The 13,463-nt window shown below is 39.3% G+C and overlaps 1 protein-coding gene across 1 annotated transcript in view; it reads left to right on the forward strand.

Annotated features, from left to right (window-relative positions):
• The window catches only part of DOCK2 (dedicator of cytokinesis 2), a 4,134,711-nt gene that overhangs the window by 1,336,013 nt on the left and 2,785,235 nt on the right, over positions 1 to 13,463 (forward strand). Inside the window, exon 24 of the mRNA XM_044069535.1 lies at positions 4,997 to 5,067. Coding sequence (XP_043925470.1) covers positions 4,997 to 5,067 — 71 coding nt within the window. The remainder of the gene's footprint in view (positions 1 to 4,996; positions 5,068 to 13,463) is intronic.

Consider the following 13,463-nt stretch of genomic DNA (forward strand, 5'->3'; position numbering starts at 1 on the left):
AATGCATTTTTTTGGCAGTTTCAGTCCATGATATTAGCATCAGTTATTTGCAGGACAGCTGAGTCATTTGCAGATTTAGTACTTGCTCCTAGCTTGCAGTCATCTACAAACTTAGTCAGCCACAGCCCTTTGTTATTGGCTTTTATTTTAGAGAAGTACATGCCAAACATCAGAGGTCCTGGCACAGAACCCTGGGGGACTCCACTGGTGACTGGTGTCTTTGTGGTGGTAACTTCCCCTATTCTGATTTCCTACTTCCTATCTGTGAGCCAGTTGGCAATCCATCGCATAATATAGGTGTTTATTCCCAGGTTATTTAGCTTTTCTACTATGTCAATGTGAGGTATTTTATCAGAAGCTTTGGGCAGGTTGTGGTATGTGGTGTGTACCATTTTAATTTCAAGCATTGCTTTGGTGACCTTTTAAAAAAGTACACCAGGTTGAGTAACAATGACCTACCTTTGACGAATTCAAACTGAGACAAGTCCTTTGTTTGAAGGTTCTTTATGTCCATATTGATTAATTCCATGATAAATCTTTTCATGGCTTTGCATATGAGGCTGGTCAAACTTAATAGGTGTACAGTTGTCTTAGTCTGTGGAAGATCCTCCTTGTAGCTGTTCTCCATTCACTTGTTAAAGACCCTTTACACCCAGGGTGGGAGGTTGGCATAATAGGTAAGGTGTTTACCTTGCAAACACAAGGTGCAAGGTTTGATTCTCATGTGATGCTTGGCTAGGCTAAAAATGACCCACAAGGGAATTTAGCATAGTACTAATCTATGAACCTATGAACTTATAAGAAAGGGGATAGAATGTTGATAAGAAGATTTGAAAAAAAGGGGTTGGGAGGGTGGTCTAATGGTTAAGGTGTTTGTCTTAAAAACACAAGGTACAGGGTTTGAATCTCACAGGGGATAATTGTCTAGGCTTAAAAAATGGCTTGCAAAGACAGTTAGCCTAGTACAACTCTATGAACCTATTTTATGGATGCTGAGGTTGAACAATGTTTTTAGGCGTGTAGATAAATCATGCATCATGCTTTTTAAGATGCATCTAGGAGTATTGTCTGAACCCATTCATTGATGCAGTATTTTTAGCTTAGGATTGCACTTTTTGGACTTGGTCTTGTGTGATAGATGGAGATGAGCTAGTTTCAGGTATATCTAGAGGGACTGACAGAGGAGAGAGAAGGGTAACATCAGAGCTGATTTATCATCCAGTAGATTAGCTATGTTTTCAGCCTCACTGTAAAGTAATAGGTTCATAGGTTGGTACTAGGCTATCTGCCCGAAGGCATTTATAAGCCTAGCCAGAATATGTTGGCTTTTGCAGCCCCCTTAGATTAGTTCCCTGTGCCTCTGTCCAGCAGAGCCACTGAAGTGATCCCTGAGGTAAACTTTCTGTTTCCCATCCACTTGTCAAGGTTTCTTTTGAAGAGTGTTAGTGAGGACCTCTGTCTAATGTAGATTGGGATCTTGTTCCAAAGCATGGGAAGTCTCTGGGACAGTAATCTATCCCTCCAGCACATCCTATTTATTGTTTTGGTGAGGTTTAAATCTATAGGGCCTGTGGCTCAAGGGGATAAGGTTTTCTTTAGGTGGAGCATGCCCATCAATTCTGGGTTGGACATGGCATTGTATGTCAGGCAGAGATCACCTCTGAGTAGGCGGTATGCAACCGAGTACAACTGGAGTTTCTTCAGTTGAGCTGCATAGGGCATCTGTTTGAGGCCAGTGATCCTCTTGATGAGGTGCTTCTGTGGTCTTTCCAGCTGTTGCAGATGTCTTGTAAGGAACTTCCCAAATGGGGCATTGTACTCTATGATGGGTCTGATGAGTAGAGGGACACAATGACCTCTTTTGATCTGGATGCAAACTCTTTTGTGATTAGGTGGGCCACGTAGAAGGATTTTCTAACCACTTTGGCAATGTGATTATCAAAGGTGAGATTACTATCTACTTGGGTCCCCAGATCCCTTATTACGTCTTCCGTATTTAGGGTACTATCACCTATGTGGTAATTTGTGGGTACTTTGTTTTTTCCAAAGGGGATGACTATGCACTTTTTGGCATTTAGCTTGAGGCCATGATTTTGACACCAGGTATCCGTCTCAGTGAGACCCTTTTGGATGATGTCTGTGTCAGCCGGAGAGTCAGTTATAGCCCCTAGTTTGTAGTCATCTGCGAACTTGGTCAGGCATAGTCCTCCTGTGCTTGCCTGTACCTCTGAGAAGTATATGCCGAACAGGAGGGGTCCTAGGACTTAGCTTGGAGAATGCCACTTGTAACCGGTTTAGAGTCGGACCTAGCTCCTGCAACTCTCACCATGTGGGTTCTGTCCGTGAGCCAATTGGCAACCCATCTTGTGACGTAGGGGTTTATGTTCAGGCTGATGAGCTTGTCTATAATACCAAAATGGGGAATGGTGTCGAAGGCCTTAATGAGTTCTAGGTAGGCTGTGTGTACCACCTTTCCCTCATCTATAGCCTTGGTAACTGTCTCAAAGAAGTCCACCAGGTTTAGGAGGCATGATCTGCCCTTAACAAAGCCAAACTGGGTAGGGTCCAGTGTTTGGAGGCTCCCAATATCTCTGTTAATGGGTTCCATGACGATGCGCTCCATAGCCTTTCAGGTCAAGCTAGTCAGGCTTATAGGGCGATAGTTCCTGGGGTCTCTTGTGGCTCCACCTTTGTGGAGCAGAATAACCGTTGCTGTGTGCCACTCTCTGGGTATATAGGCTGTGGAGAGGCTGAGTTTGTACAATGTGTTTAGGTGAGGGGTTAGTTCATCTTTGAGCTAGTCTAGGACGCAGCCTGGGACACCGTCTGGTCCCATTGATGCTGTGTTTTTGGCTTTGAAGAGGGCTGTTTTAACTTGAGTGTCTGGATTTCAGGGACTCTACATTCTTCTGGTATGGTTATGGGCCCTTTTGGGGGTGAGAGGGGTGAAGTTTGCGCTGAACCTGTCTGCCAGGATGTTGGCGATATTGGTCGGTTCAGTGTATTTTGTGCCATTCTGCACTAACTCCGAGCAATCTGAGCATTGCCACTTAGATTCTTGACATAGCTAAAGAATGCCTTGTGGTTATTTTTGGAGTCCTTGGCAATTTTTCTTTCAAAGCTTATCTTGGATGATTTTATGAGGGATCATAGTTTCTTGCTGATAATGATCAGGGATGTCTTCCCTTCTTGGGATTTTACTGTTTTCTGTACTAGTTTCCTCCTTCTATTGTACAGCTTGTTTATGGCAGGAGTCCACCATACTGGTTTCCTTTTCTTGGTGGAGTGAGTCTTGGTTTTGCTTGGGATAGCACAATCCATGCATTCTTGTAGCTGCCCGTAGAATGCATTAGTAAAGGATTTTGCAGCTTGGACAGTGTTATCCTTCAGCATGGGGGCTTTGAAACATTCCACCTCGGTCTTAAGTAACATGAAGTTTGCATTTGAAAAGTTTTTCATGGTGGTTTTCTTGTCCGGGGGTGGGGGCGGAATATGGATATCCAAAGTGATTTGTTTATGATCAGATCTAACCAGCGAGGGGTTGACCTCTGGTGTGGAACACTGGTCGCCCATGTTGGTGATGACCAGGTCCAATATGTTGTCACCTGTGGTGGGAGTGTTGACCAGTTGACCCAGGGCGTTTGAGTTTAGAAATTCTAGTAAAAGTTGGGCAAGGGAGTTAGTACTTGAGTAGTTCTTCCAGTTAATGTTTGGGTAATTGAAATCACCCAATATTAGGGTGTTTGGTAGGACCTTTATGTTTCCCAGTGTTTCCAGAAACGCGGAATGGGGGTCCTGGAACATGGTGGGTGATCTGTAGCAAGCTACAATTTGAATTGCAGTTTTGCCCATTGTTAGTTGCATGTGGATAATCTCTGAAGCATCGTGGTGTGCCACTAACCTGGAGGTGTGGGTATCCTTGATGAATATGGATACGCCCCCACCTTTTGTATTTCGGTTTGGGTTCTGTGGCAGCATGGTAGTGCTGGGGTGCTCTCTGGAGCCTTAAACCAGGTTTCTGTTACTGCACATATATCGATTTTCTCCATACTGAGGAGTGCCTCGAGTGCGTGCATTTTGAGGTTTAGACTTCTGGCATTGAGTAGCATTACCCTCAGTTTTTTTTTTTGTCATTTAATGTCATTCACAATCAACTCAGTGCATTGCTGCATTGTGCTTTTGAGATTATGTACATAACTAAAAAAGTCTTGTGATTTTCTTTGGCATGAGTAGCAATTTTAACCTCAAACCTGGCCTTGGTGGATTTTATTAAGCTCCTGAGTTGTTTATTTATTTTAGTGACAAGGGCTCTAGCATTCTTGGGAATTACTCTTCTTACTTTGGGTCAAATTCTCTCCTTTTTATTGTAAAGCTTGTTAATGTTATGGTTATATACATATATTGGTGTGGCAAATGCACTGAAGTTCCATTCTTGGAACTTAGCATATGTTCTACAATAGTAGATGCAAGGTATGTTAATGAGATAGTATGTCTAGACACATTCATGCATGACTGTCTTATTTTATAGTGAGTAACTACAGTTAGCTGCAATTGAAGAGCTAGAAGGGATTGGATCAGAATTACAACTTGACATCTTTGCAAGATGGCTGCAAACAACTCTGAATGGCAGTATTACAGGTGTTTGTTAGGGTTGCTGCATATAATATTTTAATACAAATGCATCCAAAATGAGACTGTTGAAAAGTTGCATAATCTGGCACATTTCATGTCCTTAAACTGGTGCTCTCAGAAACAAATAATAAATTATATTAGAACAATATATTCCCTTGGTAACATTTCTTGTTCTGAATGGACTGAGAAAACATCTGGCTGTCTGAAAGAGTGTAAAAAATAAATGAGCTCTAATATTTTAATTGGCACTGTCCTAACTAACCATAACAAGGTCCTGGAAAGATGCTATTTAGTTTAATTGGAAATGATGTGCAAACGTGAAAAAAATAAATATGCTGTTACTTGTCTTTTGTTTCTGCAACAGGTTGCTGCTTTGAAATACCTACCATCTGTTCTGCAGGATGTGGAAACAGTGTTTGATGCAAGATTACTGAGGTCAGTGATGAATGAGTAGCATTGTCTTGTATTTCCAGCTTTTTTGCATTTACCATATAGATATTGTTGCATAGTCAATAGTCTACTTTAAATAAACACATTCTAAACTGTTCTTAGAAATCTTAAAATACTGTAACGTAAAATTGACACTGGTTAGGGTTAGTCAGTTATATTAAACTCGGTCTAATATTGTGTCGCATACTCTAGTTGCGAGAATGAGATGTCCTGTTGTATGGTACTATAATCTCATATTAAAAGTCAGAATAATATTTCTAGTCTACTACTGTTCTTTCTACATCATAGCTAGAAGAAAAATATTCCTAAAGGTCAACTTTCATATGTTTCAGCTTTTTAGGTAATATGATACTACCAGCTCAACTAACAGTTGTTAATAAAAAGGGGGTTGCACAGTGGTTGGTGTTGCTGCTTCCCAGCCTTTGTTCGCTAGTTTGGTTCTTGCCTGAGGTGAATTTTATGTTGGAGTCTGCATGCTTTCCTTTTGTCTGCATTTGTTTTTGCTGCGTGCTTTGGTTTCCACCCACATTCTAGAGTTACCCAATGGTGTGTGTGTGTGTGTGTGTGTGTGTGTGTGTGTGTGTGTGTGTGTGTGTATGTGTGTGTGTGTGTGTGTGTGTGTGCCTGTGTGTGTGTGTGTGTGTGTGTGTGTGTGTGTGTGTGTGTGTGTGTGCGTGTGTGTGCGTGTGTGTGTGTGTGTCTGTGTGCTCACCCACACACACGCGAACACGTGAGAGGGTAGGTAATTCGTGCACACACTCTGAATGTTGGTATATGCTCCAGTTTGCCTGTGACCATGAAAAAGATTAAGTGAATAACTGAAAAATGAAAGAATAAATACATGGAGAAACAAATGACAGTACTTAAATATCTTGCCTGCTGGGACAGTTTCCTGAAGGAAAAATTTAGCAGAGCTGTAGCTCTTCTGAAAACATTGCATCTCTCTTAATATAAAACCTTAGTTAAGCGGTGGACTGGCTATAGTACATTATCAACATCCTTTTTGCCCTTCTGTAGCATGCTGGGCAGCATTTTCTTTTGAGTATTCAGTGCTAATTCCTACTTGTATAATAGGCTATCCATATTGTCATCTGAAGTGTTTTTGTTATGGTCTGTATCCTTTGAAGAAAGAGAATAACCCTTCTGAAAATAACCCATGTCCTAGTGAAGCATAGACAAAATCTAATACTTGTTAAAATGAAGAAGCTATTTTAGTGCTGAAATAACAGAGCAAACCATTATATTTTTTTCCATCTTTGCATTGTTTGCAATTACGAATGGCAGCAGGGGTGTGAGAAAGATGTGGTACCTGCCAGTTAGCTGAGTTCCATTTTTCTAGTAATACTTTTATAACTATGTTGGCCCAGAAGGATTCTGCAGCAGAGCTTTAACAGTGTGTCATGGATACAAGGCCGATGGAAATACCCCAGTCCTATCTGACAAGTAGATAAACCTAGCACATGGTTCCATGTTGCCACATGTCATGAAGTATGTACCTGATGTCACAGTTAAGAGCTTATCATAACTGGTAATAATAAACACCACATAAGAGATAGAACAGGTTTTTCCAGTGACCACAGAAGTGCACATAGAGTCTAAAGTATATCTGATAGATGCAGTCATGCTAGAATCTGACCAGCCATCTGTCTTTAGTGATATAATAAAACTGTGTAAGTGATGAGGTAGGCCTGGCTGCACAACTTACTCATCTCACGAAAGGCATGGCTGGTTGTTTAGCCACTTCTGACATCTCACTCTCTCTCTCCCCTTCTTTCTATGGACTAATACAGTTGTGTTCTTACAAGAGATATCCAACTGGTACATCATGTAATGCTCACCCAGTTCAAGTCTGTTACTTCATAGACCTACCCACTGTCAATGATACTTCAACCTTTACCCAGTCCAAAGGAGCAGAGCTGCAAGTCAGTTCATGGCTCATGCAATGTTTCTTGTGTAATCTATGTCTGAGAGACATGATGCTGTGGTGTAACAGCATAGGTCAGGGGACAGTCTCTTGATGAAACTTAAATTCTTGTGCTTTAAGGGCTAGCAGGTATAGTGCCTCCCATAAGATGCTGAGTGGTTACTAAGAGCTTCTTTGGGACGAGAGAGAGACAGACAATGTCTACCTGGATGACAGCTCTGCAACTGGCTCTTGACTTACAGGGGAACGAATAATTGGATGACGGTTCTCACTCCCACGAGCCAAACAACAGATAACAAGGGTGATATTCAGCCAGCAGATGGGTTAAAAAAATGTACTAAACTGAGGAGGAAGTCAGTAAAGACTTGTAGGAAAATTGTCACACAGATGAATAGATGACAGATGAAAATAAGCCTACAGTTTATTCCTGCAGCTAGGGCATGTTTGGAGGAGTTGATCATCCAAGTGAGAACCTATGTCATCTGAAACCAAGAGCCATGACCTATATCTACCACACTGTCGATCCTACCATGTATAAGGCACTGATCACTGAAGACCACTTGTTGAATAGAGGCTACCAAATGCTGGCCAATGTTATCATCATGACAGATTTCAGTAATAAATGTGAGGTTGAGGACACATTGCGAATCTGAAATGACAGAATAACCTCATATTAGAGTACAGTATCCTAAAAGGAGCCACTGTTGGATGCTTCCAATTCACTTACCTATGATGGAAAAGAAAGGCTTTGGGAATTACACAAAGAAGAGAGGAATGATGTTCTTTGGACATTTCATCGCAAGTAGCAACTATAAGGCCAATGGTCCCCCAGGGGAAGCACCCAGAAAAGCCCACAGCAACTCACTTCCACCAACTGCACCTATACTTTTGTAAAATATGCTAGGGATTAAAAATCTGGAAAGCAATAGCTGGAGTGAAAAGGGCGAAGAGTTAGTAAAGTGCATATGTTATAGCATATGTGTGGCTTGTTTAGCCATAAGAAAAAATGGACAATGCAGACTATGTCAAAGGAAAGCAAGGAAAAAGGAGAATAAATGCAGACGTGGAAGTATGAGCAAGAAGGACAAAACAAAGCTTCATACTGAAATGTCAGGACACACAGTTTCAAATCCTGAATTGCAGGAAAAACAAACTGAAAATACAAGAGAAACGTGAATACTAAACATCACTCTTCTTCCTTAAACTTGTTTTTGTAGGGGTTAAACCCAACTGCACCCCCAATGTGTGTGATGGGATTTCCGCAAACTTAAATACCCAACACTGACATTGCCAGAACATGGAGTAAAGGGAATATTCTGAGAAATGTCAGTCTTGAACTTTATAAGTAAGTCTGCATTTTCAGTAATTTAGTCTCCACATTCTGGGACTCGACATTGCAGGTCTCAATGATTCAAATCATTTTACCAAAGAAAAAGGATAAGAAAACCCAAAGCCATTGCAGGAGAGTAGAAGGGACTGCAAAAAAATGGAGTAAATACAGGTAATTCCAGGAATATACCCAGAAAAGCAATTTGTATGAAGTAACAGACAGTGTCTAGTTAGAAACATTAAGACTGGTTAAACAAGTGACATACGAGTTTAAGTAACTGCAAATAAAACCTAACTTCAGCAGGCATAAAGAAGACTGCCGAAAGAGGCTTAATCAGTAGATCAGAGAAAAACATAAACTGATACTTTGTAGTGGACCTGTAGTGAGTTAGATGACACAGGTAGGTCATAAATGTCAAAACAGGTAATCAAAGTGCACAATTAAGAAACCCCCAGCAAACAAACCTTGTAAAGCATAAGCAACATAGTCCAAAAAGAAAAGTGCAGAAAAGTGGAGACTATAAAATTAGACACTAAAAATAGAGGAAAAGAAAATGAAAAGCAGTTAGTAGGATAGAAAAGACAGCCCTAAGAAAATGTATAGCCCTTAGACTAGACAGAAAAAAATGGGGAAACAGGAAACTAGAATGAAGAAAGAAAGTAACAGAGTAGGAGTGAGGAAAGAAGAATATAAGGAATATGCTCAAATACCTGCCTTGAAAAACAATGTTAAGTAAGAAAGACAAATGTATAAGAACTGAAGTTACATAGTAAAAAAAAAAGCTAAGTAAATGCCAGAAGACAGTGGAGACCTTAACATGGTCTTCTGGCATTTACTTTGAAAAATGAAAAGCTCTGTCCTTTCAAGTATAAAATAATCAACTGGCAAAATGTGATAAATGATACAGGACTGAAAACTCAAACTTACAGAAAATTGTTTTCAAATTTAGATTTATAAAACAACTGTTGAAAAAAAAACTGCTGAAATAAAAACTGAAGTCCAGATATGTTAACAAAAAGTGAACAATATGTAAAATTATGTGTATTATCAGTTCAGATAAAATCTAGTTAATGCAGCAAGAATGAGCAGAGTGACAGCTCTGGAATCTGAAAAGAAACTGCAGACAATTAAGTATATTAGTTTGTAGTCTAGGTGTAAAAGATAGGCCAAACAGCCAGGACAGTCAACCGGCAATCCTGGAATAAGCAGAACTACAAATGATAGATGATAGAGAAGAGTGGAAAGTCCTGCTTTACAGAAATGTTCTTACATTTGAAAATATGAAAAATTGGTGTTTTCCTGTAAAGGCTGGAAATTTTAAAGTTATTTCCGTTAATAGAGACTGCACAGAAAACAGAAGCTCTTAAAATGCGTTAGACATGTTCACTATCATTTCTGTTTCACCTTGAATTTCCTTTCCTTTAGTAGACTACATGGCAAAGTTGCAGTTTATTCTATGAAAAGAAATAGTCTTTTGTTTAAGATGTTAAGTTTCACTTGTCTGTACAAGTTTTTCTCTGTGGTCTGACCCACAAAATGACGTCTTGAAAGCTTTCAGGTAGTGATTTACATATTTTAGCCAAGCATACTGAGTTGTCAAAACCAAGTTATTTCTTCAGGAATCACTTAGTTGTTTATGCACTGCAGTATGATGTGCTAATTTGCATATGCACAGCATATCTTTCCAGAAGTCAAGAGTCTCATATTGTTGCAGCTAGTGTAGAAACATAGTAGCAAATACACTAATTTAAGTAGTGCGTCATTGTGAGTTTGGTTCATCATGATGGCCATCATGAGGCTGAAAGTACAAGATCATTTTCAAGGGCTGTCCTTGCCAATAAAAATGTAAAATTCATAAAAAATAATCTTTCATTGCTGTACAAAACGGGGAGGGGGGTTAGTCATAACCCTGTGAGGATTTTACTTTCATTTCCTGCAAAAAAGGTGATTAAAGCTCTTTTAGTATTCATAATGAAATAAAAAAATGGAAAGAAATTATGGGTAGATGGCTTGGGTAAATAGAATGAAGTAGATTTTACACAGATGGGAGCTTGACGACTGCTTTCTTGAGGAGGTAGTAAGGCAAACATTGCTGAAAGAATTCTTAAGGCAGACTATCATAATTATTTTGTTTGGAATGATAGTCAGGTAATATATACATTAGTGCATGTGTCAGTCTTTGTTATTGCTTGATACTTACCCTACTAATTGGGAAGGGGTCAATCTTTAAAGGATATGGGATACAAAAGTCTGCAGTAGTTACCTGGCTCAGCAGCTAGCAAGAGCTGAGCAGAATGTAATACAGAAAGATTCCATACATCAGTCTTAAGGCAAGAGAAAAGTTAATTAATTCAGAAAATTATATTGCACTGTCTTTATAAAGCAAGTAAACATGCATTACAATGTTTATCATGAAAATCAATTATTTAGAGTGTTAAACTGTGTAAGATATTTTGTTTTTATCTAATTTTGCCTTGCTATTAGGGAGATAGACTTTAGAAACCTCACCGCTATCATCCTATAAAATGAAAATGAGTATTAGAATGCTTACAAAAATGGGAAAATAATTTTGCTTCTTACTTTGTTACTAATTAGATGTTATTTGTTTACCTTATTCTTCAGCAAGCACTGTGCATAGCATACACACACGGACTATATATATATATATATATATATATATGTATATATATATATATATATATATATATATATATATATATATATATATATATATATATATATATATATATATATATATATATATATATATATGTATATATATATATATATATATATATATATATCTACGGATGGTGCAGTGGTGCAGCGGTAGCATTGTTGCCTCACAGCAAGAGGTTCTTCTCCGGTTCGATCCTTGGCTGAGGTGCCTTCTGTGTGGAGTCTGCATATTATCCCTGCTTTCATGTGGGCTTCCTCCAGGTGCTCTGGTTTCATCCCATGTCACAAAAATATGCATTTGGAGCATTTCTCCCTGGGCCTTCACTGAAAATTGGCTTAGTTCCAAGTCAGACTTTCCCAGTAAACAAATGTTAAATAAAAATAAATATGGTACTCTCTAAGGTAAAGGTGGACTACCTTGGAGATTACCAGACAGCAACTAGTAAATTATGTTGCCATTAGGTTTGTGGTATTAGGCAGCAGTGTTATTTTTCCTGGATCTATAACTTGAATATCTGTTTACTTTAGTTAACTAATGCACCTACACTTATTTCCCATATTATCTGGTTTCATAATGCTGATATCAGGAACAGTAATTGTAAATTATACAGCCCAGCTGCCAGACAAAAACATTTCTTTCAGTTCCAGTGTTAATATTATCAGCTTTGCAGACGATTTAAGAAAAATGTCTTTGTACAGGTGCTGTCCAGATTTACTGATGATTTATAGTATAATCACATTTAAGTATTAAAAGTGATTAAGTGATGTTCCCCATTCTTACCTTTGCAAAGCTTTAATAATTTTTAATTAAAAAAGCAGAAAACTCCTCACACTTCAGTGGCTGGTGAAGTACAGTACTTTTTCTGCACACTGAACACAGAATACCTTGTTCCTTCACTTCATTGTAATCTTCCATTAGCTTCCAGAAGAGTACATGGCAATATCTGAATATATCTCTGCCATCATTTGAAAAATTCTTTTAACTCTTTGGTTTACAATAGCCTATTAGCGTCATTATCTATCAAGTTCATGCCTGTAAACCATAAGTTATATTGCTTCTTTCTGTAGAGTGGTTTATTACAGAAAAGTACCGTATCCTACCAAAAGTGTCCTCTGTGTAGTGATCAGTCTACTGACAGAATAGTGCAGACACCTTTATCTCATGTAAAATGGCTAGATGCTGCAAGTGGACTTCAAGTAAGAGAACATACTTTCTCTTGGATTATCTCAGACAGCAATTCCTTATTTTCCATAGTGGTGATATATCTCAGCAGAAGGTACTGTGTTTAGAAAGAGTTTTAGCAGTTTTCTCCAAGGACTGTCTTTCCTAGGTTTAAAACCGTAGATGAGCACCTTAAAAAAAAATCTCTGGCTACTAAAGAACTGAAAGGTAAAACTGTAGTAATGGTGGTTAGAATCACACAGAGATTACCCACCACTACCCCTAAACTAAAAATTACAGACCCATCGAATAACCCCCTCATCCAGGAAAAAGGAGATCATTGTCCCACTGTACTCATCCCTCATTAGACCCACTATAGAGGATAACGCCCCATTTGGTATGTACCTCACAAGACATCTGCAACAGCTGGAAAGGCCGCAGAAATATCTCACTAAAAGAATAACAGGCCTAAAGCAGATATCATATGCTGACCATCTAAAAAAACTCCAGCTGTACTCTGTGGCATATTGTCTACTCAGAGGCGATCTCTGCTTAACATACAAGGCCATGTCAAACCCTGCACTGTTGGACATGCTCCACTTAAAGAAATCCAATCCCTCAGAGCCACACACTCCTGGGATCTAATCCTTGTCATCACAATGAACAAAACATGCTGGAGGGATAGGTTCCTGACCCAGAGACTCCCCATACTCTGGAATAGACTGCCCATACATGTCAAGCAGAGCGCCTCCGTGGCCCTCTTCAAAAGGAACCTTGATGATTGGATGGGAGATAGGAAATTCACCCCGGGGATCATGTCAGTCGCCCTGCTAGACAGGGGTCCAGGGAAGTAAATATTGTGGGAAGAAATATCCAGGGAATTGTTATGGCTAGGCTTGTATAGGCCCTAGGGCTGATAGCCTAGTACCAGCCTATGAACCTATGAACACAAAATAATATCAAAGAAGCTCATGTATATTCAAAAGCTGAAATGTATAATTCAAAGTGGAAAAGGATGATGACAAAACAGGGTGAAGCTCAAGAAACAAGGAAAGACTGGGATTTTGGATGCAGGTCCTTAAGAAGAATAATAGTAGCCATACAGAATATTATAATCATAAAGTAGCAGAAAGTATCCTGAGAACCAAGCCAACACGGGAATGGAGAAAGGAGATTCTGCCAATAGGGATGACTGAATTATGGATACAGACAATAGGCAAGAGGGGGCTGGAATTTACTGTAGAAAACTGGCAAATGAACCTAGGTACTGGGAGCAAATAATTAGA

The sequence above is a fragment of the Protopterus annectens genome, chromosome 4.part0 (genome assembly GCF_019279795.1).
Source record: "Protopterus annectens isolate FY-2018-M chromosome 4.part0, PAN1.0, whole genome shotgun sequence".
NCBI classification, from domain to species: Eukaryota; Metazoa; Chordata; order Ceratodontiformes; family Protopteridae; genus Protopterus; species Protopterus annectens.